The sequence below is a fragment of the Symphalangus syndactylus genome, chromosome 17 (genome assembly GCF_028878055.3).
Source record: "Symphalangus syndactylus isolate Jambi chromosome 17, NHGRI_mSymSyn1-v2.1_pri, whole genome shotgun sequence".
Taxonomy (NCBI): domain Eukaryota; kingdom Metazoa; phylum Chordata; class Mammalia; order Primates; family Hylobatidae; genus Symphalangus; species Symphalangus syndactylus.
The window spans coordinates 15584755-15610460 of record NC_072439.2 but is presented as its reverse complement, the minus strand read 5'-3'; the positions used below and the strand labels follow the sequence as shown (position 1 = coordinate 15610460).

Sequence of the window (25706 nt, the reverse complement as noted above, 5' to 3'; positions counted from 1 at the left end):
CTCGGCCTCCCAAAGTGCTGAGATTACAAGCGTGAGCCACCGCGCCCGGCCCACACCTGCATAATTTCTAAATTTTTTGTAGAGATGGAGTCTCACTGTGTTGTCCAGGCTGGTCTTGAACTCCTGGCCTCAAGTGACCCTCCTGCTTCAGCCTCCCAAAGTGCTGGGATTACAGGCGGGAGTCACCATGGCCAGCTGCGGATCTTGCTTCCACCATAGACAGGCACTTCTGGGCCAAACATTTCCCTTGTCCTGACAAAGACCCCTGGGACCAACACTGGCCCACAAGGGTACCCCCAAAAGAGCCAAAAAGGGGGCTGGAGCCAGGCACGGTGGTACACACCTGTAGTCCCAGCTACTCGGGAGGCTAAGGTAGGAGAATCTCTTGAGCCCAGGAGTTCGAGGCTGCAGTAAGCTATGATCCTGCCACTGCACTCCAGCCTGGGTGACAGAGGGAGACCCTGTCTCTAAAAAAAGAGGGGCCCAGAGCCCTGAATGCCTTGGGGGTGCCACATCCCTGTGCCTACAGGGTCCCCAGCAGAGCACAGAGGGAGGAAGAGGGAGTAGACAGGGGTAGAGATCTTAGGAAAGAGGACGTGATGCTCTCCTGGCTGTGTTCTGGTGGGAGGCCCCAGCCTTAAAGCCTAAAGCCAGGTTAGTCATTACTTCAGGGCTCCAGAAGTCGGGGCGGGACTTGCCCCCCCTTATCCTATCTGGCTTGGCGTCCAAGGCTAGAACCCAATGGAGCCATAGTTCCCTGGTCCCACATCATCTCGGGCATCCCCTGCGTCCACAAGGGCCATGCAGCCAGCAAGCCATTTGGCCTATGGGGAAACTGAGGCACAGGGCAGCTCGGGCCTCCCTCCCTGCGTATCTCTTTTCTAGCCACCCTCCCTCCACTTGCTGTGGTCCTCCTCAGAGCGTGGGCGCTCAGAGGGGCCTGGTTTGGCCCCCAGCCCCACCATTGGCGCACACAGGTCCTTCCTCTGAGCCAGCCAAGCCCCCCCCTCAGGCTTCCTGGAAAGCTGGGTGGTCGGGCCGAGCTGCAAGGGGCTCCGGCAGGCCTGGCCCTGTCCCTGGCCCCAGCCCAGCCCACATCTCACCTTCCAGGGGTCCCCACTGGGCTCTGAACCCTCGCTGAACCAGAGTAGGAAAGGTGTGAGCCAGGACAAGAGCAGGGCTCTGGGTGGCCTCGTGGGGGGGCCTGGTGGGGGATTCAGCCCAAACTGGGGGGCAGCAGGCAGGGCGATGGCCTGGCCTGAAACCTAGAGCCACCACCCCCACCACCCCAGCCTTTTCAAACCCATCCAAAGTCTTCTATTTTGTCCATTTTTTTTTTCTCAGTACTCTTTTTTTTTTTTTTTTTTTTGAGAGGGAGTCTTTCTCTGTCACCCAGGCTGGAGTGCAGTGGTGCCATCTCGGCTCACTGCAAGTTTTGCCTCCCGGGTTCACACCATTCTCTTGCCTCAGCCTCCCGAGTAGGCAGGACTACAGGCGCATGCACCAAGCCCGGCCAATTTTTTTGTATTTCCAGTAGAGACGGGGTTTCACTGTGTTAGCCAAGATGGTCTCCATCTCCTGACCTCGTGATCCATCCGCCTTGGCCTCCCAAAGTGCTGGGATTACAGGCGTGAGCCACCGCGCCTGGCCTTTCTCAGCATGCTTTCTAAAATGCATTTCACAGTTTATCCTCCTTCTTTTAGAGGTAAAACAGACTCATGCCATAGAATTCAAAAGATTCCAGAGGGTGTTTAGAATAAATACCAGCCACTCCCCAAGCCCCACGCCATCCCCAGAGGCCATTAGTCGGTTTCTTGTTTCTCCTTCCAGCCATGTTCCACGCTGAAACAAGCATGTCTGTGTATTTTCTTTTCCCCGTGGAAACAACATCACACTCCCCGTGCTTTCTTGCAGCTCAGCGTAGTTGACTTCTAACAATGCACCTCAGATCTTTTCTTTGAGTGCAGAACTTTCGCCTCTTTTGTAATGACAGTGTAATATTCCATCTTGAGGCTGGACCATTGTTCTGGTGAAAGCACATGTCCTGGCCTCCAGTCTTCTGCTACTATACACCGGGCAGCAATGAAGAAATTTTTCTTTTCTTTTTTTTTTTTTTTTTGAGACTGAGTCTCGCTCTGTCACCCAGGCTGGAGTGCAGTGACACGATCTCAGCTCACTGCAAGCTCCACCTCCCGTGTTCACACCATCCTCCTGCCCCAGCTTCCCGAGTAGCTGGGACTACAGGCGCCCGCCACCATGCCCAGCTAATTTTTTGTATTTTTAGTAGAGATGGGGTTTCACCGTGTTAGCCAGGATGGTCTCAATCTCCTGACCTCGTGATCTGCCCGCCTCAGCCTCCCAAAGTGCTGGGATTACAGGCATGAGCCACCGGGCTTGGCCAAGAAATTGTAATAAATGTCATTTTTGGCTGGGTGTGGTGGCTCACACCTTTAATCCCAGCACTTTGGGAGGCCGAGGTGGGCAGATCACCTGAGCTCAGGAGTTTGAGACCAACCTGGCCAATGTGAAACCCTATCTCTACTAAAAATACAAAAAATTAGCTGGGCATGGTGGCGCATGCCTGTAATCCCAGCTACTTGGGAGGCTGAAACAGGAGAATCACTTGAACCTGGGAAGTGGAGGTTGCAGTGAGCCGAGATCAGGCCATTGCACTCCAGCCTGGGTGACAGAGCAAAACTCCATCTAAAAAAAAAAAAAAAAGTTCATAGTTGACATGAGGGTTCACTCTTGGTGTTGTATGCATATATTCTATGGGTTTGGATGAATGTGTAATGACATGTGTCTACCATTACAGTATCATGCAGAGTAGTTTCACTACCCTAAAAATCCACTGTGCTCTGCCTGTTCATCCCTTCCTCCCCAAGCCCCTGACAGCCACTGACCTTTTTATTGTCTCCATAGTTTTCCTCTTTCTGGAATATTCTGTAGCTACAATCATACAGTGTGTCACCTTTTCAAATGGGCTTCTTTCACTCAGTAATATGCATTGAAGGGCTGGGTGTGTTGGCTCACGCCTGTAATCCCAGCACCTTAGGAGGCTGAGGCAGGCCTGAAGTCAGGAGTTCGAGACCACCCTGGCCAAGATGACAAAACCGCGTCTCTACTAAATATACAAAAATTAGCCAGGTGTAGTGGCCACTGCCTGTTATCTCAGCTACTTGGGAGGTTGAGGCAGGAGAATTGCTTGAACCCGGGGAGTTGGGGAGAGGTTGCAGTGAGCCAAGATCGTGCCACTGCACTCCAGCCTGGGCAACAAGAGCGAAACTCCGTCAAAAAAAAAAAAAATGCATTTAAGGTTCCTCTATGTCTTTTCATGGCTTGACAGCTCATTTCTTTTTAGCACTGAATATATACATATATATATTTTTAGACAGAGTCTTGCTCTTTCACCCAGGCTGGAGTGCAGTGGCGTGATCTTGGCTCACTGCAACCTCTGCCTCATGGGTTCAAGCGATTCTCCTGCCTCCTGAGTAGCTGGGACTACAGGTTCGTGCCACCACGCCCAGCTAATTTTTGTATTTTTAGTACAGACAGGGTTTCGCCATGTTGGCCAGGCTGGTCTCGAACTCCTGACCTCAGGTAATCCGCCCGCCCCTGCCTCCCAAAGTGCTAGGATTACAGCTGTGAGCCACCATGCCCGGCCTGAATAATATTTTATCGTCTGAACACACCACAGTGTTCTTACCCATTCTCCTGCTGAAGGACATCTTGGCTGCTTCCCAGTCTTGGCAACTGTGAATAATGCTGCTCTAAACATCTGTGTGCAGGTTTTTGTGTGGATGTTAGGTTTTCAGCTCCTTTGGGTAAATACCTAGGAGTGCCATTTCTAGGTCTCATCGTAAGAGTATGTGTAGTTTTATAAGAAACTGCCAAACTGTTCCAAAGTGGCTATACCGTTCTGCATTCTCACCGGCAATGAATGACACTTCCTGTTGCTCCCTGTCCTCGGGTTCGTGGCATTTGGGGTTGGTGTTGGCAGGGCTTTGGATTTGGCCACTCTAATAGGTGTGTAGGGACATTTTTTTTCTTTTTTCTTTTTTGAGGCAGAGTCTCACTCTGTTGACCAGGCTGGAGTGCAATGGCGTGATCTCAGCTCACTGCAACCTCCACCTCCCGGGTTCAAGCGATTCTCCTGCCTCAGCCTCCTGAGTAACTGGGACTACAGGTGCGTGCCATCATATCCAGTTAATTTTTGTATTTTTAGTAGAGATGAGGTTTCTCCATGTTGGCCAGGATGGTCTCGATCTCTTGACCTCGTGATCTGCCTGCCTTGGCCTCCCAAAGTGCTGGGATTACAGATGTGAGCCACAGCACCCGGCCTTGTCTGTTTTTTTTTTTTTTTTTAAGAGACAGGATCTCCCTTTGTCATCCAGGCTGGAGTGCAGTGGAGCATCATAGCTCACTGCAGCCTCCAACACCTGGGCCCAAGCGATCCTCCCACCTCAGCCACCCAAGTAACTGGGACTACAGGTGTGCACCATCACACCCTGATTTTTTTTTTATTCCCGATCTTGCGCAGGCTGGTCTCCTACTCCTGGGCTCATGTTATCCACCTGTCTCAGCCTCCTAAAGTGCAGTGATTACAGGCGTGAGCCACTGCACCCGGCCAATTTGCCTAAAATTTTAAATAAACACCTGCTGCCCCTTCTCTGGTTTCCCAAGCACAGTTCCAGCAACTTCTGTACATGATTTATTTGCCATCTCAGTGCAATTTGGGTTACGATAGGGTTGCTGGTGTCTCAGTTTTACAGACGGGGAAAACAAGGCTCAGAGAGGCATAGTTACTTACCCAGGGTCACACAGCAAATGGGGGCCAAGCCAGGGCAGCTGTGACTGACACTGGAGTATGTCTGTCCACTGTGAGCTGGACCTTGCCCAAGACAGACCGAGTCCCCACTCCCAAGGCTCACAGCCCAGTATGGGAGACAACATGTAACTGGGCAGTTACAACTTGGGCCAAGCAGGGTATGATGAAGTCACACTGGCAGGTGGGGACCCATGGGGACCCAGAGGAGGTAACTGACCCAGCCAGGGTGAGGAGGCTTCCAGGGGAAGGGGGCTTGCCAGGAAAGGAAAAGAGTTGCCCAGGAGAGAGGAACAGCATGTGTGATGGCTCAGAGGAGAGACAAAAAGGAGACTGGCTAAGAGCACGGAAGAGTCCGAGGTTCTAGATCCTTCTCTGGGCGTCAGTTTCCACTCCTTAGCCGTGAGCCACTCTCTTGAGCAAGTCTGGCACATGAGGAGCTGGAAGGTCAAGGCTGGGGCATCCATCCTACCCCTGCCTGGGATATGGGGAGGCAGGAGTGCCAGAGCAGCCCCCTCTGCGTCTGGGGGGCCCAGCAGGACCCCGTCCAGGTGGAGATTGGGAAGGGTGATGGCATCCAGAGGTGCTTCCCTGGACTCCTGCCTGGACAGGAAAGGAAATGGCAGGGTGGGGGTGGCAGAAGTCTGTTTCCCCTGCCCCAAATTGGATGCTTCCTGCCCCAGGCCAGCTCCTTGGTGGGCCGGGACCCCCTTCCCACCCGTTACTGCCTCTCTAATGGGGGCCTCACCCCCATTAGTGAGGCCGCCCACTGCAAGCCTGGGAGTCCCAGGTGTTCCCAGCCCGCACTGCCCCTGCCGAGTGACGACCATTAAAGATGAATAATGAGCCTGGCAGGAGGGACCTGGGAGGTGGTGAGGGGCTGGCCCAGGGGGTGGGGGCCAGGGAGGCCCCAAAGCCTCTTCCATCTGGCTGGTCCCAGAGGCACCTGGGAAGCCCATCAGGAAGGCGTCGCATCCTGGAAGCCACCTGAGCGCCTGGTGTGGCTCTGATTTCACCTCCTTACTGCCTGCCTTTGCTCTTAGCACCTGCCCCCTACAGGGACCGCCCCCACCCCCACTCAGCTGAAGTCATCAGAGTTAGCAAATAAAAATCCAAGACATCCAGTTAAGTTTGGAGTTCAGATAGATCATGAATCACGGCTTGGCGTAAGTGTATCCCATGCAATTCTTGGGATATACTTACAGCATCATTCATTCCTTTTTTTTTTTTTTTTTTTTGAGATGGAGTTTTGCTCTGTTGCCCATGCTGGAGTCCAGTGGTGCGATCCTGGCTCACTGCAACCTCCGCCTCCCAGGTTCAAGCGATTCTCGTGCCTCAGCCTCCCAAAGTGCTGGGATTATGGGCATGAGCAACTGCACTGGTCTGGAGTGGATTTTTGTTTTTTAATTTTTTTGAGACAGAGTCTCGCTCTGTCACCCAGGCTGGAGTGCAGTGGCACAATCTCGGCTCACTGCAACCTCTGCCTCCCGGGTTCAAGTGATTCTTCTGGCTCAGCCTCCTGAGTAGCTGGGATTACAGATGTGCACCATCATGCCCAGCTAATTTTTGTGGAGTGGATGTATTTTAATATCTCACCATCTGCACGAGGTTTCCACAGCCCACCAGCCCTGTCCCTGCCCCCTCCTTGACCCTTCCCTGGCTCAATGAGGGTGTTTTAGGTCCCCAGCAGGTCACTGGCGCAGCAGGCATCTCTTGGAATTTGCACAAAAAGACTCAAAGTTACTGTAACTCTGGAAACCTCTGGAGAGGTCCCTAGGGGAGAATGAGTGAGGGGCCGCATGCCCGCCTCCCCCAGGGACGCATCACTTAGGGTCTCTTTCATCTCCCTTGGCTTTCAGGGAGGCCTCCAGGTGAGAACACACTCCCTGAATCTCAGGTTCGAGTCCTGACTCTGCTGCTTGCAAGTTTTGTGGCTATCAGCCTCCATTTTTCTCAGTGCCTTGGTTTCCTCACCTGTAAAATGGGGATAAATCACAATGCCATTACTGATGGCAGCTGTTGGGTTGTTGAGAGGACCAAGTGCATTGATTTCTTCAAGGAGCTTGGTCCGGCATACAGCACTCACTTAAGTGATGGCCGGGGCCCCAGCCTCCCTCCTGGCCCAGGGGGAGGGGCTGAGCGGGAAGTGGAGGTTAATTTTAGCCCTGATGACACCCGCTGGCCGCCTGCCTTGTCCAAACATCCCCAGCCAGGCGTGAGGTTCAAAGCATCCCCCCACCCCCAGCCTCTGACATCCAAGGAGCCTGTTTATTCGTTCTCGTCTGCGGCAGCATTCTTTGCCTGCCTACGCCTGCCACCCGGCCTCCTCCATCTCCAGCCCTTCGAGGTCCCGCCCTGTGTCAGTGGGGGTGAGGTCCATCTCACCTGCAGATCCCTCTGAGACAGGCTGTAATCTCTGGGGTGGTCAGTGAGGGGTGGGGAAGGGTCGGGGGGAGGGTCACTCCTGCCCCAAAGTCCAAAGATCTTCAGTCTTTGTTTATAATTCTCCAAGTGAGAGTTCAAGCTTCCATCACAGACAAGGACATTTATTCAGCACCTGTTTACTGAGTGCCTACTGGGTGCCAGGTCATACTGGGGACACAAGCCCTGCCCCATGAGCCACCCAATCTGGGGAAGACACTGACAAACCAAGAAATAAATAGGATCTTTTTTTTTTTTGAGACGGAGTTTCGCTCTTGTTGCCCAGGCTGGAGTGCAATGGCGCGATCTCAGCACACCGCAACCTCTACCTCCCAGGTTCAAGCGATTCTCCTGCCTCAGTCTCCTGAGTAGCTGGGATTACAGGCATGCGCCAGCACGCCCGGCTAATTTTGTATTTTTAGTAGAAACAGGGTGTCTCCATGTTGCGGGGAGTGTATGGAGATGCCACCTTGAGAAGAGATGCACCAGAATCTGCGGTCCTCTCTGTCCCTGTTGGCATTCCCTGGAGGGTAGAAATTTTTCCCTACCCAGACTCAGAATGTTCCAAAGACCTCAACTGGCCTCAAACACCCGACTTCAGGAATTCCCCCACCTTGGCCTCCCAAGGTGCTGGGATTATAAGCCTGAGCCACCGCGCCCAGCCAATTTTTTTTTTTTGAGATAGAGTCTCTGTTGCCCAGGCTGGAGTGCAGTGGCTCGATCTCAGCTCACTGCAACCTCCGCCTCCCAGGTTCATGCAATTCTTGAGCCTCGGCCTCCCAAGTAGGTGGGATTACAGGCGCTCACTACCCCGCCCAGCTAATTTTTCTATTTTGAGTAGAGACAGGGTTTCACTGTGTTGGCCAGACTGGTCTCAAACTCCTTACCTCGTGATCCACCCACCTCGGCCTCCCAAAGTGCTGGGATTACAGGTGTGAGCCCCTGTGCCCAGCCTATTTATTTTTACTTATTTATTTATTGAGTGAGTGAAAGAGTTTTGCTCTGTCGCCCAGACTGGAGAGCAGTGGCGTGATTTCATCTTACTGCAACCTCCACCTCCTGGGTTCAAATGATTCTCCTGCCTCATTCTCATGAGTAGCTGGGATTACGGCGCCCACCACCATGCCCAGCTCATTTTTTGCAAGGCTCTGCCCTTGTTCTGAAGTCAAATCTCAACACTGTCTCCCTCTGGGAGGGGGAGTGACCAGGGGCTACAGCTGGGCTGAGGGCCTGAGTGGCTGCAGGTGGATTCCAAGTGTAAATTGAGGTCTTTGGAACATCCTCAGAGTCTGCGTAGGGGAAAATTTCTACTCTCCAGAGAATGCCAACAGGGGCAGAGCGGACCGTAAATCCTGGTGCATCTTCCCAAGGTGAGTGGCGTCTCCATACACTCCCTGCAGGGCTGGCCCAGGTGCCCAGGTCGCTGGCTCAACTGGCTGTAATTTTTGCCGATGGAGAGACAGGTGTCTTAGAAACCTTGAAAACATCGCCTGAAAACAAACCAAGAAAATTATGCTCTTCGGCCGGGCGCGGTGGCTCACTCCTGTAATCCCAGCACTTTGGGAGGCCAAGACAGGCTGATCACAAGGTCAGGAGATTGAGACCATCCTGGCTAACATGGTGAAACCCCGTCTCTACTAAAAATACAAAAAATTAGCCAGGCGTGGTGGCACGTGACTGTAATTCCAGGTACTCGGGAGGCTGAGACAGGAGAATCACTTGAACCCAGGAGGCGGAGGTTGCAGTGAGCTGAGATTGTGCCACTGCACTCCAGCCTGGGCGGGCGACAGAGGGAGACTCTGTCTGAAAAAAAAAAAAGGAAAGAAAATTATGCTTTTCACCTCCAGGTTCCAACAGACCTTCTCCTAACCGTTTTCGTTCTCGGAAATACCTTCATTGGGCCGGGTGCGGTGGCTCACGCCTATAATCCCAGCACTTTGGGAGGCCGAGGTGGGCGGATCACTTGAGGTCAGGAGTTCGAGAACAGCCTGGCCAACATGGTGAAACACCATCTCTACTTAAAATACAAAAATTAGCTGGGCGTGGTGGCGGGCATCTGTAATCCCAGCTACTCGGGAGGTTGAGGCATTAGAATCGCTTGAACTCGATAGGGGGGAGGTTGCAGTGAGCCGAGATTGCACCATTGCACTCCAGCCTGGGCGATAGAGCAAGTCTCAAAAAAAAAAAAAAAAAAATACCTCCATTAGCTTTTCTGATTCTAAAATTGCCAGTCACACCCTGCACAAAACCTTTCCAGAATGAGAGAAAGGCCTCTTTGTTCCCCGGCCCCATGTATTCCCTGGAATTTTCTCTCCCCGGGTGGGGAGGTAAATGCTATTGTTATTTTTTCACACACAAGGTTTTGCAATGGCTTTATTTCCACTCCACAATAGATGGCCCCACAGCTTTTATTTCTAGAAATTGGAAAATGAAGCACGTCCAGCCCCCGCCTCTTCACCCACCACAGGCTGAAATTTAAGCTGCAGGAACCCGGCTGGGCCTGGGTACCAGGGGTGGGCAGACCCCAGCGTGTTGGTGCCAGGGGGCCCCGGGGTGAGGCCAGGGTCAGGTTTCTAGGAGTGCCAGGTTTCTGTCACCATCACCTGGGGCTTCCCACACTCCTGTCTGTTTAGTGGCCCGAGCACCATGTAGATGAGCAGGGGGAGGCTGAGTTCTTAAAAGTATTACAGGAGGGGAAACCAAGGCCCACAGAGGGCCAGGGACCCAGGCCAAACATTCCAGCCTGTAGAGGGGGTATGCAGAGACCCTGCGGGGTGGTGGGAGGATCAGTGTGACCTTCCAGGTCACCTCAGCTTCCTGAAGAAGGTGCTGGCAGTGGCTCCACTCTACAGAGGAGGTGGCTGACGCCCAGAGAAGTTGAGGAACTCACTCAAGGCCACACAGCTGCCAGAGGTGAAAGTCGGTTTTCTGAAGATCTCAGGGTCAAGAACTCCAAAGTCAGGCAAGTCCCCCATAGAGCCCTGCTCCACCACTTAGGGGCTGCAGGTGGCTTCTGACTGTAAATGAGGATGTCTGCACTATTCCGGAACATTCTGGAACATTCTAGTGTTGGGGGAAATTGTTGCTCTCTGGAGAATGCCGAGGGGGACCTGGTGGTGGAGGGTGGTGGTGACTCCCAGGTGCTATCTATGTCTCAGTTTCCCCATCTGTACAGTGGACATGCAGAGGTGCCTGTGATGACTCCCCAAGGCCCAGGTGGGAGGGTGGAGGGACATAGGGTGGGGAAGGTGTGGGGGGCCTGGAGAGTCTCTGCCAAGCCCCCTGGTGACCCCAGGCCTGAGCCAGCCTTGCTGGGCCCATCACTCACCTGCCACCCACACCACACACCTGGGCTCCTCTCCCCAGCGCCTGGCTGCAAGCCAGGGGTCCCAGGAGGGGGACGGGGCCCTCGGGAGGCCAGGCCAGGGCTTCCTAACAGGCTGGAGCAGGCCCAGTCCCCAGCGGGTAAGAGGTGTGGGGACAGGCTGCTCTGTCCTCTGACACCCCTGGAGCCCCCGTGGTCTCTGCCTCTACCTGAGCTGATGCCAGAGTGAACAGCTCCCTTTCCCAACTTCTCTTTCTCTCCTTCTGGAATTTCCTCTGAGGCTTAGAGGGACATGGAAACCCTCCTCGGGTTCCACAAGGGCAGAGGCCCAGCCACCTGGCCAACACTGGGGGACTCTGGCCTGCCCCCTCTGGAACCCCAGCACTGCCCTCAAACCCCCATTGTCTCCCCATATGCCCAGATCTCACATGTGGTTCTTGGCACACCCAGCCCAGCCTATGGGGCCTTCTCCCTCCTCCTGACCGGCAGCTGCGCTTGGCTCCCAGCCCTTAGGCCGCAAGGGAAGAGAAATTTCCAGCAGGCTGACAGCTTTATCACCCACCAGCCCAGGCTGAGGGAGGAGCTGGGGTGTCCAATGAAGACCAGGACCCCAACGAGGGGCACAGATGGCCTCACCACACCCCCTAAGCAAGTCTCAGCTCACCTGAACCAGAGGGAAGAGATCCTCGTGGCCTGAGCCTAGAATCGGGCATGGGGTGGCTGGAGGAGACAGTAGAACGGACTGATCTGGCTGGGAGGGCAGGAGAGCCCCTATCTGGGGAGGCTCCCTGGAGGAGCTGTTTTCACCAAGCCCTGAAGGATGACTGGGAATTAAGCAGGAGGCAGGGGGCAGAGAGTCCAGCTGGAGACAGCCTGGTGCGTTCGAGACTCCCAGTGACTTGAGTGGTGAGCGCCATGTTTCGGGACCTGTCTTCACATCCACAGGACAGCTATGTGGGATGGAAGCGTTGCTGGTCCAGGCTTGGCTGGGGCTCCAGGACAAAGTGACACCAAGACTGAGAGCCCCATGAGTTATGTTTTTTTTTTTTCTTTTTGTGGTGGAGTCTCACTCTGTCACCCAGGCTGGAGTGCAGTGGCCCAATCTTGGCTCACTGCAAACCTCCGTCTCCCAGATTCAAGCAATTCTCCGGCCTCAGCTTCCAGAGTAGCTGGGATTACAGGTGTGCACCACCACACCCGGCTAATTTTTGTATTTTTAGCAGAGACGGGGTTTCACCATGTTGGCCAGGCTGGTCTCAAACTCCTGACCTCAGGTGATCCGCTCACCTTGGCCTCCCAAAGTGCTGGGATTATGGGTGTGAGCCACTGTGCCCAGCCTCCATGAGTTATGTTTTGATCAGTCACAGACAATGCCCCCAGCGAGGACATGAACAGAGAACAGACTCAGGTCATCCCTTCTGGAAATGGCTTGCCTGGGAGACCGCAGTCCCTGGCCCAGCCCTGGCCAGTCGATCCTCCCAACTGGCCTGGGCCTGGCTGGGAACTGAGACGGTGAAAGTCTGGGGCAGCGTGAAGCAGCCTCCCGGAAATGATTTCTAGAACAGGGAAGTCGTGATCCCTGAAGGTGAAACGTGGGCTCTGTCGCCTCTGTACCCAGCTTGGGAGTGACGGAGTTTAAGGACATCCTCTGTCAAAAACATCCACATCATTTCTCTTCTGCATTCCGGGAAACTTACCTGGCTCCCTGGACTTACACTGCCCTGCAGGAGTGGGTGGGGAAAGGGAGTGGCTTTGAGGCACACAGAGGGACTTGGTGAGGCCACCAGAGGAGGCCTCGGCTGCCAATGTGGGGCCTGTGCCTAGTGTGTCAGAAGAGAGCATCTCAGGACGGGCGTGGGGGCTCCCGCCTGTAATCCCAGCACTTTGGGAAGCTGAGGTGGGCTGATCACTTGAGGTCAGGAGTTCGAGACCAGCCCGGCCAACGTGGTGAATCCCCATCTCTAGTAAAAATACAAAAATTAGGCGGGCGTGGTGGAAGATACTTGTTATCCCAGCTCCTGAGGCTGAGACAGGTGAATTTCTTGAACCCAGGAGGCAGAGGCTACAGTGAGCCAAGATCGCGCCACTGCACGCTAACCTGCACTCCAGCCTGGGCAACAGAGCAAGACTATCTCAGAAAAGAGAGCATCTCAAACCACACATCAACATGGTAACCCCTCTGCTTGAAGCCTCCCATGGCTCCCTATTGCCCTGGTACTGAACACCCCATGGCTGACCACGGCCTGGCCTCTGCAACAGCTCTGCCTCCTCTCCCATGGTGAAGACCCAGCCTGCTGAGACTCCCCACAGTTCCTCCAACGTGCCTGGACCTCTGCTCCCTCGGGGCCTTTGCATAGGTTGTTCCCTCTACCCAGAATGCTTTTCCCTTCCTGTTTTATTTAGAAGGCTACAATTTTGTTAGTTCCCTTATAAGGCTCGTGTATTATCTGACTCACCCTCCAGCTCCTTGCAGGAGTGCTTGGCCTGGCACTTAATAAGTGCTTAGGAAATATTTGTGGTTTTGTGTTTTTTTGTGAGACAGAGTCTTGCTCTGTTGCCCAGGCTGGAGTGCAGTGGTTTGATCTCAGCTCACTGCAGCCTTTGCCTCCTGGGTTCAAGTGAGTCTCATGCCTCAGCCTCGTGAGTACCTGGGATTACAGGCACTACCACGCCTGGCTAATTTTTTTTTTTTTTTGTATTTTTAGTAGAGATGGGGTTTCACCATGTTGCCCAGGCTGGTCTCGAACTCCTGACCTCAGGTGATCCACCAGCCTTGGCCTCCCAAAGTGCTGGGATTACAGGTGTGAGCCACTGTGCCTGGCCTTCAGGAAATATTTGCTGATGAACTAAGTGGGAGGTGGGATCTGGTGGGAAGGAAGGCAGGAAGGTGGAAATTCTGCTCACTTCCCCGTTCCCACCTCCCAAGGAACCCCTGGTGTCCCTGTGGAACCTACTTTGGGAACTAGTGGTTCAGGTCAGCCTTTTCCCTTTGTGCTCAAAGCCACATTGCATTGAGGCCACAGGTGGGACCAGGGTCATGACCTAGGCCTCCAAATCCCTGCACCCTTTCCAGTTCTACAGCGGGGATTAGAGGAGCCACACAATTTGCTCTCAGAGGATGTCCTGGACACACTGGGTCACCTGATGGCAGGTGCAGTGGTTGGACAGAGCCTGGCTTCAGCTCCAGGTAAACTTCCTCCTTCTTGCTGCTACCTGGTCTGGCCTCTTCCACGTCCTGAGAATCCAGCTGGTACTGTGTCCTCAGCCTCCCGGGGAGGTGCTCTCATCCTGGGCATGCTGCCCCCGCCATCCAGGGAGAGAGTCTTGGGGCACCTTTATCCCCAACCCAGAAAGCACGGGAGACCTCGTAGGAAAGGCGTCCTGACTGTTCCCGCCTCAGCGCCGGTCCTGTCTGCTGTGATTCAGGATGCAGGTGGATGGGCACAAAATCCCCGGAGAAGGGTCTGCAGGCTGTGCAGTGGCCTGGAATTTGGCCAGCAGCCCCTAGTCGAAGGCAGAGGTCTTTCTGGGTGCCGCATGTGGTGGGATGGAGGAGGGGATGGAAGGTTCTGGCTGATTCGCCAAACCAGGAGGAACTGGGCATGCTTTTTTGGGGGGAAACGGAGTCTCACTCTGTCACCCAGGTTGGAGTACAGTGGCGCCATCTTGGCTCACTGCAACCTCCACCTCCCAGATTCAAGTAATTCTCTGGCCTCAGCCTCCTGAGTAGCTGGGATTACAGGCGCCCACCACCACACCTGACTAATTATATTTTATTTTTAGTAGAGACAGGGTTTCACCATGTTGGCCAGGCTGGTCTCAAACTCCTGACCTCAGGTGATCCACCCACCTCAGCCTCCCAAAAGTGGTGGAATTACAGGCATGAGACACTGTGTCCAGCCTGGGCATTCTTTTTCTTTTTTTTTTTTTTTTTGAGACGGAGTCTCGCTCTGTCGCCCAGGCTGGAGTGCAGTGGCGCAATCTTGGCTCACTGCAAGCTCCACCTCCCCGGTTCACGCCTTTCTCCTGCCTCAGCCTCCTGAGTAACTGGGACTATAGGCGCCCGCCACCGCGTCCGGCTAATTTTTTCTTGTACTTTTAGTAGAGACGGGGTTTCACCGTGGTCTCGATCTCCTGACCTTGTGATCTGCCTGCCTCGGCCTCCCAAAGTGCTGGGATTACAGGCTTCAGCCACCATGCCCGGCCAGCCTGGGCATTCTTTTTCTAGAAAAAAATATCTTGGGTTCAACTTGGGTGGGACCTCAGCCCTGACCACTCCGAATTACCCATTTCCCCCAATCTACCCTTCTTTTTTTTTTTTTTTTTAATTGAGATGGCGTCTCGCTCTTTCGCCCAGGCTGCAGTGCAGTGGTGTGATCTCGGCTCACTGCAACCTCCACCTCCCAAGTTCAAGCAATTCTCTGGCCTCGGCCTCCTAAAATGCTAGGATTACAGGTGTGACCCACCACACCTGGCCCCAATCTACCCCTCTATATATAGCTCTTTAACAAATACTTCACTATCTCCTAAGAGGGGCTGCCATGAACCCAGGGCCCATGTAATTCCATCTTAATATCAATTACTTTATAAAAATTAACCTGTGCCTGGCTGGGCGCAGTGGCTCACACCTGTAATCCCAGCACTTTGGGAGACCGAGGTGGGGGGCGGATCACGAGGTCAGGAGATCGAGACCATCCTGGCTAACATGGTGAAACCTCGTCTTTACTAAAATACAAAAAATTAGCCGGGCGTGGTGGCCGGGCCCCTGTAGTCCCAGCTACTCAGGAGGCTGAGGCAGGAGAATGGCGTGAACCCGGGAGGCGGAGCTTGCAGTGAGCCAAGATAGCGCCACCGCACTCCAGCCTGGGCAACAGAGCGAGACTCCATCTCAAAAATAAAATAAAAATTAACCTGTGCCTGAGGCTCTAGAGTCCAGTGGTACAAAGCAGTAATTGGTCAAAGTTCAACCTCCCTCCCACTCTGGGCTCGGACTGTGCCCTGAGGGCCTGTGTTTTGAATCTCTTTCCAGAACCTTGGCATGAGCTTGGGACTGGGTGTCTGGATCACTTTATCACACCCAGGTCACCTGCTGCAAGGTTAAGACCAACTTGGCCCAATGGAGAAAGCAGGCAACCACTACATCATTTTAAAACAGCTTCATTGGCTGGGCGTGGTGGCTCATGCCTGTAATCTCAGCACTTTGGGAGGCCGAGACGAGTGGATCACTTGAGGTCAGGAGTTCGAGACCAGCCTGGCTAACATGGTAAAACCCTATCTCTACTAAAAATACAAAAATTAGCTGGGCATTGTGGTGTGTGTCTGTAATCCCAGCCACTTGAGAGGCTAAGGCACAAGAATCGCTTCAACCCAGGAGCTAGAGGTTGTAGTGAGCTGAGACTGTGCCACTGCACTCCAGCCTGGGCAACAGAGCAAGACTCAGTCTCAAAAATAAATAAATAAGGTAAAATAGCTTCATCAGGATGTAATTCACATACCATACAGTGAGCCCACTTAAGGTGTACAAGTAAATAAGTCAATGGTTTTTGGTGTGTTACCTTATTTTTTAAATTGTAATTCCATATATCCATACATGTATGTATAATATAAAAGTCACCATTTAGGCTTTTTTTTTTTTTAAGACGGAGTTTCACTCTTGTTGCTCACTGCAACCTCCGCCTCCTGGCTTGAAGCGAGTCTTCTGCCTCAGCCTCTTGAGTAGCTGGGATTACAGGTGTGCACCACCATGCCCAGCTAATTTTTGTATTTTTAGTAGAGATGGGATTTCACCATGTTGGCCAGGCTGGTCTCGAACTCCTGACCTCAGGTGATCCTCCCGCCTCGGCCTTCCAAAGTGCTGGGATGACAGGTGTGAGACACTGCGCCCGGCCCATTCAGGCATTTGTAAGCACATAATTCAGTGGCATCACATGCAGTGTTGTGCAACCGTCACTCCAGCGTCTTTCCAAAACTTTCATCGCCCCAAACAGAAACTCTGGACCTATTAAACAAACATTCTCCCGTCTCCTCCAGCCTCCAGTCACCTCTGTTCTACTTCCTGGCTCTGTGGATTGGCTTGGCCTGGACATTTCCTAGAAATGGGATCACACACTGTGTGGCATTTTGTGTCTGGCTTCTCTCCTTGAGTGTGATGTCCTCAACCTTCATCCACGCTGTGGCCTGTGTGAGAGCCTCGCTCCTTTTCTTTTTTCTGAGACCGAGTCTCGCCCTGTTGCCCAGGCTGGAGTGCAGTGGCACAATCTCGGTTCACTGCAAGCTCCGCCTCCCAGGTTCAAGCAATTCTCCTGCCTCAGCCTCCCGAGTAGCTGGGATGACAGGCATGCACCACCACCATGCCCAGCTCTTTTTTTTTATATCTTTAGTAGAGACAGGTTTTCTTTTTTTTTTTTTTTTTTTTTGAGACGGAGTCTCACTCTGTCGCCCAGGCTGGAGTGCAGTGGTGCGACCTCGGCTCACTGCCAGTTCCGCCTGCTGGGTTCATGCCATTCTCCTGCCTCAGCTTCCCGAGTAGCTGGGAGTACAGGCGCCCACCACCATGCCCAGCTAATTTTTTTGTATTTTCAGTAAAGACTGGGTTTCACCGTGTCAGCCAGGATGGTCTCGATCTCCTGACCTCCTGATCCGCCTGCCTCGGCCTCCCAAAGTGCTGGGATTACAGACGTGAGCCACCTCGCCCAGCCTTTTCATGGCTGAGTGATATTGCATTGTGTGGATGGATCACATTAGGTATATTTGTTCTTCTATTGATGGACATCCGGGTAGTTTCTACCTTTGGGCTGTTTGTTCTGTTGTGAGTCAGGCTGCTATGACCATGGGTGTACAAGTATCTGTTTGCGTCCTTTTGCTGTTAATTCTTTGGGGCTTCTACCTAGGAGGGGACTTGCTGGTGATGTGATAAGTATCTCTGAGGCTTTTCGAGGAAGCACCAAACTGTTTTCTACCCCGAATGTAATTTAAAATTTCCCAGCAACAGGCCGGGCACAGTGGCTCACGGTGACTCCATCTCAAAAAATAATAATACTTTTAAAAAGAAAGAAAGAAAACTTCCCAGTAACCACATTAAAAAAGATACCAGGAAATTTAATGTTTTTCTTTTTTTTTTTTTGAGATGGAGTTTCGCTTTTGTTGTCCAAGCTGGAGTGCAGTGGCGTGATCTCAGCTCACTGCAACGCCCGCCTCCCGGGTTCAAGCAATTCTCCTGCCTCAGCCTCCCGAGTAGCTGGGATTATAGGCGTGTGCCAGCACCTGGCTAATTTTTTGTATTTTTAGTAGAAACAGGGTTTCACCATGTTAGCCAGGCTGGCCTTGAACTCCCGACTTCAGGTGATCCACCTAATATTGCTGGTATTACAGGCGTGAGGCACCACGTCAGGCCAATTTAATTTTAATGATATATTTTATTTCACCCAATACATCCAAAGCGTTATTTCAATATGTAATTAATGTAGAAAATCATTAATGAGCTACTTCACATCCTTTCTTTCATACTAAGAAATAACAATCGTATGGAAATTTGACACCATAAGCACCTCTCTTTTTAGGCACTAAATTTTGGGTGGCAATGGTGACATGGGTTTCTACTAAAACAATACTGTTGTGTTTGGTGGGAAAAAAAAAAATTTATTTAGGCCGGGTGTGGTGGCTCACACCTGTAATCCCAACACTTTGGGAGGCCAAGGCAGGAGGATCATTTGAGGCCAGGAGTTCAAGACCAGTCTGACCAACATAGTGAAACCCTGTCTCTACTAAAAATACAGAAATTAGCCGGGCATGGTAATTAACCTGTCATCCGGGCTACTCAGGAGGCTGAGGCACAAGAATTACTTGAACCTGGGAGGCAGAGGTTGCAGTGAGCCAAGTCTCAAAAGTAAATTAAAAAAAAAAAAAAAAAAAGGCAAGGCGCGGTAGCTCATGCCTGTAATCTCAGCACTTTGGGAGGCTGAGGCAGGCAGATCACGAGGTCAGATCGAGACCATCCTGGCTAACATGGTGAAACCCCATTTCTACTAAAAACACAAAAAAATTAGCTGGGCGTGGTGGCGGGCACCTGTAGTCCCAGCTACTCGGGAGGCTGAGGCAGGAGAATGGCGTGAACCAGGGAGGCGGAGCTTGCAGTGAGCCGAGATCATGCCACTGCACTCCAGCCTGGGCGACAGAGGGAGACTCCGTCTAAAAAAAAAAAAAAAAAAAAAAAAAAAAAAAAATTAGCTGGGCAGGGTGGCGCTTGCCTGTAGTCCCAGCTATTCTGGAGGCTGAAGTGGGAGGATCATTTGAACCTGGGAGGTTGAGGCTTCAGTGAGCTGAGATCGTGCTACTGCACTCCAGCCTGGGTGACAGAGGAAGACCCTGTGTTATAAATTTATTATTATTATTACTATTATTTGAGACAGAGTCTCATTCTGTCACCCAGGCTGGAGTTCAGTGGTGTGATCTCCGCTCACTTCAAGTGATTCTCCTGCCTCAGCCTCCCAAGTAGCTGGGATTACAGGCACCACCACCACATCTGGCTAATTTTTGTATTTTTTAGTAGAGACAGAGTTTTGCCATGTTGGCCAGGCTGGTCTCGAACTCCCGACCTCAGGTGATCTGCCCGCCTTGGCCTCCCAAAGTGCTGGGATTACAGGCGTGAGCCCCCACGCCCGGCCTATAAATTTTTTTTAAATATACTGTTCAGTTTTTAGATGTACATTTAAAATTGTAAACAGTCCACCGTGGCGTCCAAGCCTCACCTCACCCATCACAAAGCATGGTTCGGTTTCCCTCCTCCTCCTCCGGTCGCCCTCTTAGCCTCTTTGAAGGTTTTTCTTCTCAGGCTTCCCACACCCAGTGTCTACACTCTGAGGGCCCTGGGCTCCCTCCAGTTCTGTGCTGGGTGTCTCCAGGACAAGCAGGGCTCCACGTCTTCCCGGAAAGCCTGCTCCTCCCTGGGGTCCCAGGTCCCCCCACTCCCTGCCTGGTCAGCCCCTGCCTCTCCTGAGTCTTCACACCTGCCCATTCTCCCTCCTATCCTCCTCACCTCTCCCCAGCCTCAGCCTCTCCCCCACGACAGGGACAGGGTGTCTGAGGGCCAGAGGGGTTAGCTTTGAGTGTCTGTTGATTGAAACACCAAGTGAATAGAAAATCAAGCCTAAACGGGCAGCCCTGAGCACTTCCTTTTCTTTGTCTGCAAACTGCTCAGGTGTCTCACCCCACCAGGCTTTGGCACTGGCTCTTTCCTCATCCAAGGGACACCCTTTCCCTCAACTCCTACCTTATCAGGAGAACTCTTATGTTACCTGCAAAACCTAATCCCATTGTACCCTTCCCTGTCAGAGTTATAAATTCAATCCTCAACTCGGGTACTGGGGGCATTTATGACAAGCTGTGTCATAAATTATAACAGCTTCTCTCAGGACACGTGGCCAGGAAGTGGGTGATTGTCCTTAATGACCCTCACTACTCTCTCCCCACTTCCCAGATACTCTGACCCATGGAACCCCTGGGCCCAGCCAAGCCACAGTGGCCGTGGCGCCGCTGTCTGGCTGGGCTGCTGTTTCAGCTGCTGGTGGCTGTGTGTTTCTTCTCCTACCTGCGTGTGTCCCGAGACGATGCCACTGGATCCCCTAGGCCAGGGTTCATGGCGGTGGAACCTGTCACTGGGGCTCCCAATGGGTCCCGCTGCCAGGATAGCATGGCAACTCCTGCCCGCCCCACCCTCCTGATCCTGCTGTGGACGTGGCCTTTTAACAAACCCATGGCTCTGCCCCGCTGCTCAGAGATGGTGCCCGGCGCGGCCGACTGCAACATCACTGCTGACTCCAATGTGTACCCACAGGCAGACGCGGTCATCATGCACCACTGGGATATCATGCACACCCCCGGTGCCAACCTCCCGCCCCCCACCAGGCCGCAGGGGCAGCGCTGGATCTGGTTCAGCATGGAGTCCCCCAGCAATTGCCAGCACCTGGAAGCCCTGGACGGATACTTCAATCTCACCATGTCCTACCGCAGCGACTCCGACATCTTCACACCCTACGGCTGGCTGGAGCCATGGTCCGGTCAGCCTGCCCACCCACCGCTCAACCTCTCGGCCAAGGCCGAGCTGGTGGCCTGGGCGGTGTCCAACTGGGAGCCGGACTCGGCCAGGGTGCGCTACTACCAGAGCCTGCAGGCCCATCTCAAGGTGGATGTGTACGGGCGTTCCCACAAGCCCCTGCCCCAGGGGACCATGATGGAGACGCTGTCCCGGTACAAGTTCTACCTGGCCTTCGAGAACTCCTTGCACCCCGACTACATCACCGAGAAGCTGTGGAGGAACGCCCTGGAGGCCTGGGCCGTGCCCGTGGTGCTGGGCCCCAGCAGAAGCAACTACGAGAGGTTCCTGCCGCCCGACGCCTTCATCCACGTGGACGACTTCCAGAGCCCCAAGGACCTGGCCCGGTACCTGCAGGAGCTGGACAAGGACCACGCCCGCTACCTGAGCTACTTTCGCTGGCGGGAGACGCTGCGGCCTCGCTCCTTCAGCTGGGCACTGGATTTCTGCAAGGCCTGCTGGAAACTGCAGCAGGAATCCAGCTACCAGACGGTGCGCAGCATAGCAGCTTGGTTCAACTGAGGCCAGCGTGGGGCCTGGGCTTCCGGGACCTCATTTTCCCAGGGCCTCACCTACCTAGGGTCTCACTAGTCTGGAGATTTACCTGCCTGGGCTGTCACCTGCCTGGGCTCTCACCTGCCTGGGCTGTCACCTGCCTGGGCTGTCACCTGCCTGGGCTCTCACCTGCCTGGGGTCTCACCTGCCTGGGCTGTCACCTGCCTGGGGCCTCACCTGCCTGGCGTCTCACCTGCCTGGGCTGTCACCTGCCTGGGCTGTCACCTGCCTGGGCTGTCACCTGCCTGGGGCCTCACCTGCCTGGGCTCTCACCTGCTGGAGTCTTTGGTGGCCAGGCATGTGACTTACCTGGGATTTCACATACTGGGCTTCCCCACTGCCAGGAGCCTCCCCTGCTGGGGACCTTGCCAGCTGGGTCTGGGGACGGTGCCTACTGGGGACCTTGCTTGCTGGAGGCTGCACCTACTGAGGATCTCGGCTGTCGGGGACTTTACCTGCTGGGACCTGCTCCCAGAAACCTTGCCACACTGAATGTCACCTGCTAGGAGCCTCACCCGCTGGGAGGCACAGGGCCCAAGGGAGCTGGATATGTTGCCCAAGGTGTGCAGGGCAGGTCAGGGAAGCGCAGGGTCCCCTAAGGAGGAGGGCGAAGGGTTTGTGTGTGACCATCAGCAGTGGTGTGCACATGGCTGGGGGGACACTCAGTGTAACCGCCAGCGGGTGAGTGTCACAAATGCATCACTGTAGGTGTGACCTCGGCGTGACTCTGACAGTGCCTGTGGATGTGTTGTGATGCCTCACCCTGGAGGGCACTGGGCCCTGAGAACTGGTGCCCTGGAGGCCCTGCCCCCAGGCGGTGGTGCAGGCTGGTTCACTTGTGGTTTTATTGCTGTTGTTAACCACCCATGAGGGGTGCAAACAGATAATGCTGTTATTGTCAGACGAATGCTTCAAGGAAAGCTCCTGTGTCCCCCCTCACTCTAGAACAGTGGTTCTCACGTAGGGCAATTCTATCCCCAAGGGCACTTGGCAATGTCCAGAGACATTTTCAGTTGTCACAGCCAGGGGAGGAGGATGAGGTGACCTAGTGGGTAGAGGCCAGGGTTACTCCAAACCTCCTACGATGCACGAGTTGGGGCCCCTACAACCAACAATGATGGTTCCAAATGTCCAGGGGCAGAAAACCCTGTTCTAGAACTTTCTATGACTCTAGAGGTCAAGCCCCTTGGGGGAGGCATTCAGATCCCTCGGAGGTCCTCTCTTTCAGCTGGCTCCCTTGGGCAGGCTCTGGCACCCACCCAGAAGTGAAAGTCTTTTTTCTGAAGATCTCAGGTCAAGAACTCCAAAGTCAGGCAAGCCCTGCATAGAGCCCTGCTCCACCACTTAGGGGCTGCAGGTGGTTTCTGACTGTAAATGAGGATGTCTGGAACATTCCAGAACATTCTGGAACATTCTGGGCTTGGGAGAAATTGCTGCTCTCTGGAGAATGCCAAGGGGGACCTGGTGGTGGAAGGTGGTGGTGAATCCCAGGTGCTCTCTGAGCCTCAATCTCCCCATTTGCACAGTGGACATGCAGGCTCTGAGGGCTGAGGACTGGGGCCCACACTCTCCAGGAGTGAAGGTGGGCAGGGCTGGGATAAAGGGACCCTCTCTGCCCAGGGTACAGGGTCCAAGGGAGCTGGATGTGTTGCCCAAGGTGTGCAGGGCAGGTCAGGGAAGGGCAGGGTCCCCTAAGGAGGAGGGTGAAGGGTATGTGTGTGACCGTCAGCAGTGGTGTGCACATGGCTGGGGGACACTCCGTGTGACCGCCAGCGGGTGGGTGTCACCAACGCATCACTGTGGGTGTGACCTTGGCGTGACTCTGATAGTGCCTGCAGATGTGTCGCGATGCCTGCCTGTGACTCTATGTGGGTGTTCATAGGTGGCGGTGATTGTGAGTGTGAGATGGAATGTGTGGCCCTGGGAGTGAGGCTTTGAGTGTTGGATGGAGCAGGGGCCCCTCTCTGAGTGTGCCAGGCTCTCCGAGTCTGTGTGTGTCTCTGTGTAGACTGTGCAAGGCTGTGTCTGCATGGACCTCTGTCCTTGGGTGTGGTGAAGTGGGCTGTGTGTGGCCACGTGTGGGACTTTTAAGCTGTGTCTGCAAGTGGCTGTGACCATGTGTGTGGCCTTGTGGACGAGCAGGGAGAGGCGGGGTTCTTAAAAGTATTACAGGAGGGGAAACTGAGGCCCACAGAGGTCCAGGGACCCAGGCCAAACATTCCAGCCTGTAGAGGGGGTATGCAGAGACCCTGAGGGGTGGTGGGAGGATCAGCATGACCTCAGCCTCCTGAAGAAGGTGCTGGCAGTGGCTCCACTCTACAGAGGAGGTGGCTGATGCCCAGAGAAGTTGAGGAACTCACTCAAGGCCACACAGCTGCCAGAGGTGAAAGTCAGTTTTCTGAAGATCTCAGGGTCAAGAACTCCAAAGTCAGGCAAGCCCCGCATAGAGCCCTGCTCCACCACTTAGGGGCTGCAGGTGGCTTCTGACTGTAAATGAGGATGTCTGCACCATTCCGGAACATTCTAGTGTTGGGGGAAATTGTTGCTCTCTGGAGGATGCCATGGGGGACCTGGTGGTGGAGGGTGGTGGTGACTCCCAGGTGCTATCTGAGCCTCAGTTTCCCCATTTGTACAGTGGACATGCAGAGGTGCCTGTGATGACTCCCCTAGGCCCAGGTGGGAGGGTGGAGGGGCATAGGGTGGGGAAGGTGTGGGGGGACTGGAGAATCTCTGCCAAATCCCCTGGTGACCCCGGGCCTGAGCCAGCCTCGCTGGGCCCATCACTCACCTGCCACCCACACCACACACCTGGGCCCCTCTCCCCACCGCCTGGCTGCAAGTCAGGGGTCCCGGGAGGGGATCGGGGCCCTCGGGAGGCCAGGCCAGGGCTTCCTAACAGGGTGGTGTGGGGCCAGTCCCCTGGGGGTAAGGAGTTGGAGTGGGAGCAGGCTGCTCTGTTCCCTGACGCCCCTGGAGCACCCGTAGTCTCCGCCTCTACCTGAACTGATGTCAGAGTGAACAGCTCCCTTTCCCAACTTCTCTTTTTCTCCCTCTGGAATTTCCGCTGAAGCTTAGAGGGACGTGGAAACCCTCCTTGGGTCCCACAAGGGCAGAGGCCCAGCCACCTGGCCAACATTGGGGGACCCTGGCCTGCCCCCTCTGGATCCCCAGGACCGCCCCAAACTGCCATTGCCTCCCTGTATGTCCCGGCGGATCTCACATGTGGTTCATGGCACACCCAGCCCACCCTGTGGGGCCTTCTCCCTCCTCCTGACTGGCAGCTGCCCTTGGCTCCCAGCCCTGGGCCCCAGGGGGAGAAAAATTTCCATCAGGCTGGCAGCTCCATCACCCACCCAGCCCAGGCTAAGGGAGGAGCTGGGGGGTCTGATGAGGGCAGAGACCCCAATGAGGAGGTCCTCGTGATCCCCCACTCTGGGCTCTGGGCTCAGCTGTGGGTAATGTGGGCCGGGTGCGGTGGCTCACGCCTGTAATCCCAGCACCATGGGAGGCCGAGGTGGGCAGATCATCTGATGTCAGGAGTTCGAGACTAGCCTGGACAACAAGGCGAAACCCCATCTCTACTAAAAATACAAAAATTAGCTGGGTGTGGTGGCGGGCACCTGTAATCCCAGCTACTCGAGAGGCTGAGGCAGAAGAATCACTTGAACCCGGGAGGTGGAGGTTGCAGTGAGCCAAGATCGCGCCATTGCACTCCAGCCTGGGTGACAGAGACTCCATCTCAATAAATAAATAAATAAATAAATAAATAAATAAATAAATAAATAATAAAAAAAAGAAAGAAAGGTAATGTGGATGGGTAGCTCCCGTATCGATTAAACAGGGGATGGACTTAACCTCCACTGTGAGAGTTACCTGAAGCTCGGCAGCCGGGATGGTCCAGGGGGCTTCCGAGGTGACCAGGCAGCATCAGTCTTCAGCCGCTAAGCCGAGAAGATCTGGGAAGGAGTCGGTCAGAGGGCCTTGGGCCAGAGTTCCAGGGGCTCTGGGAGTGGCTGCCGGGTGAGTTGGACTGTCCGATTTCCAGTGGGGTCCTGCACAGATGGGACATGGTTTAGGAGGAATCCCAGGCTGCAGGCATTCCTTGGCCCAGTGGCCAGATTTCCGGCACTTGAAGCAAGATCGTGGGGCAGGAGGTCCTGGAGGAATGCCTGGCAGATGCGGTTTAGGCGTTTTGAAGTTCTCGTGTGCTGGAGATGTGGCTGGGGTTTCTCTCTCAGCGGAGGCAAGTAATTACAACTCAGAAATACGTTGCCACTTGGCTGTCTCTTTTTTATTATTGTACACCTTGAAGGCGAGGTTAATTAAGTCCTGTTGTGGGGTTCGAGGGCCGGAATCTAATTTTTGGAGCTTTTTCTAATGTCAGGAGTGGATTGGGTGATAAAATGCATATTGAGAATAAGACGGTCTTCTCGTCCCTCTGGGTCTAGGGTGGTAAAGCATCTAAAGGTTGTTGCCAAGTGGGCCATGAA

General features: G+C 54.0%; 1 protein-coding gene across 1 annotated transcript; it reads left to right on the top strand.

Annotated features, from left to right (window-relative positions):
* Positions 1 to 19941: 19941 nt before the first annotated feature.
* LOC129466458 (4-galactosyl-N-acetylglucosaminide 3-alpha-L-fucosyltransferase FUT5-like) lies at positions 19942 to 24953 on the top strand. The gene has a single exon (XM_063620824.1). It carries the CDS (start codon positions 20059 to 20061, stop codon positions 21181 to 21183), a length of 1125 nt encoding a protein of 374 aa, XP_063476894.1. The 5' UTR covers positions 19942 to 20058; the 3' UTR covers positions 21184 to 24953.
* Positions 24954 to 25706: the final 753 nt, after the last annotated feature.

What these genes read in the sequence shown, in the direction of transcription:
- LOC129466458 (XM_063620824.1), top strand. Translation starts at nt 20,059, where the DNA reads ATGGAACCCCTGGGCCCAGCCAAGCCACAGTGGCCGTGGCGCCGCTGT.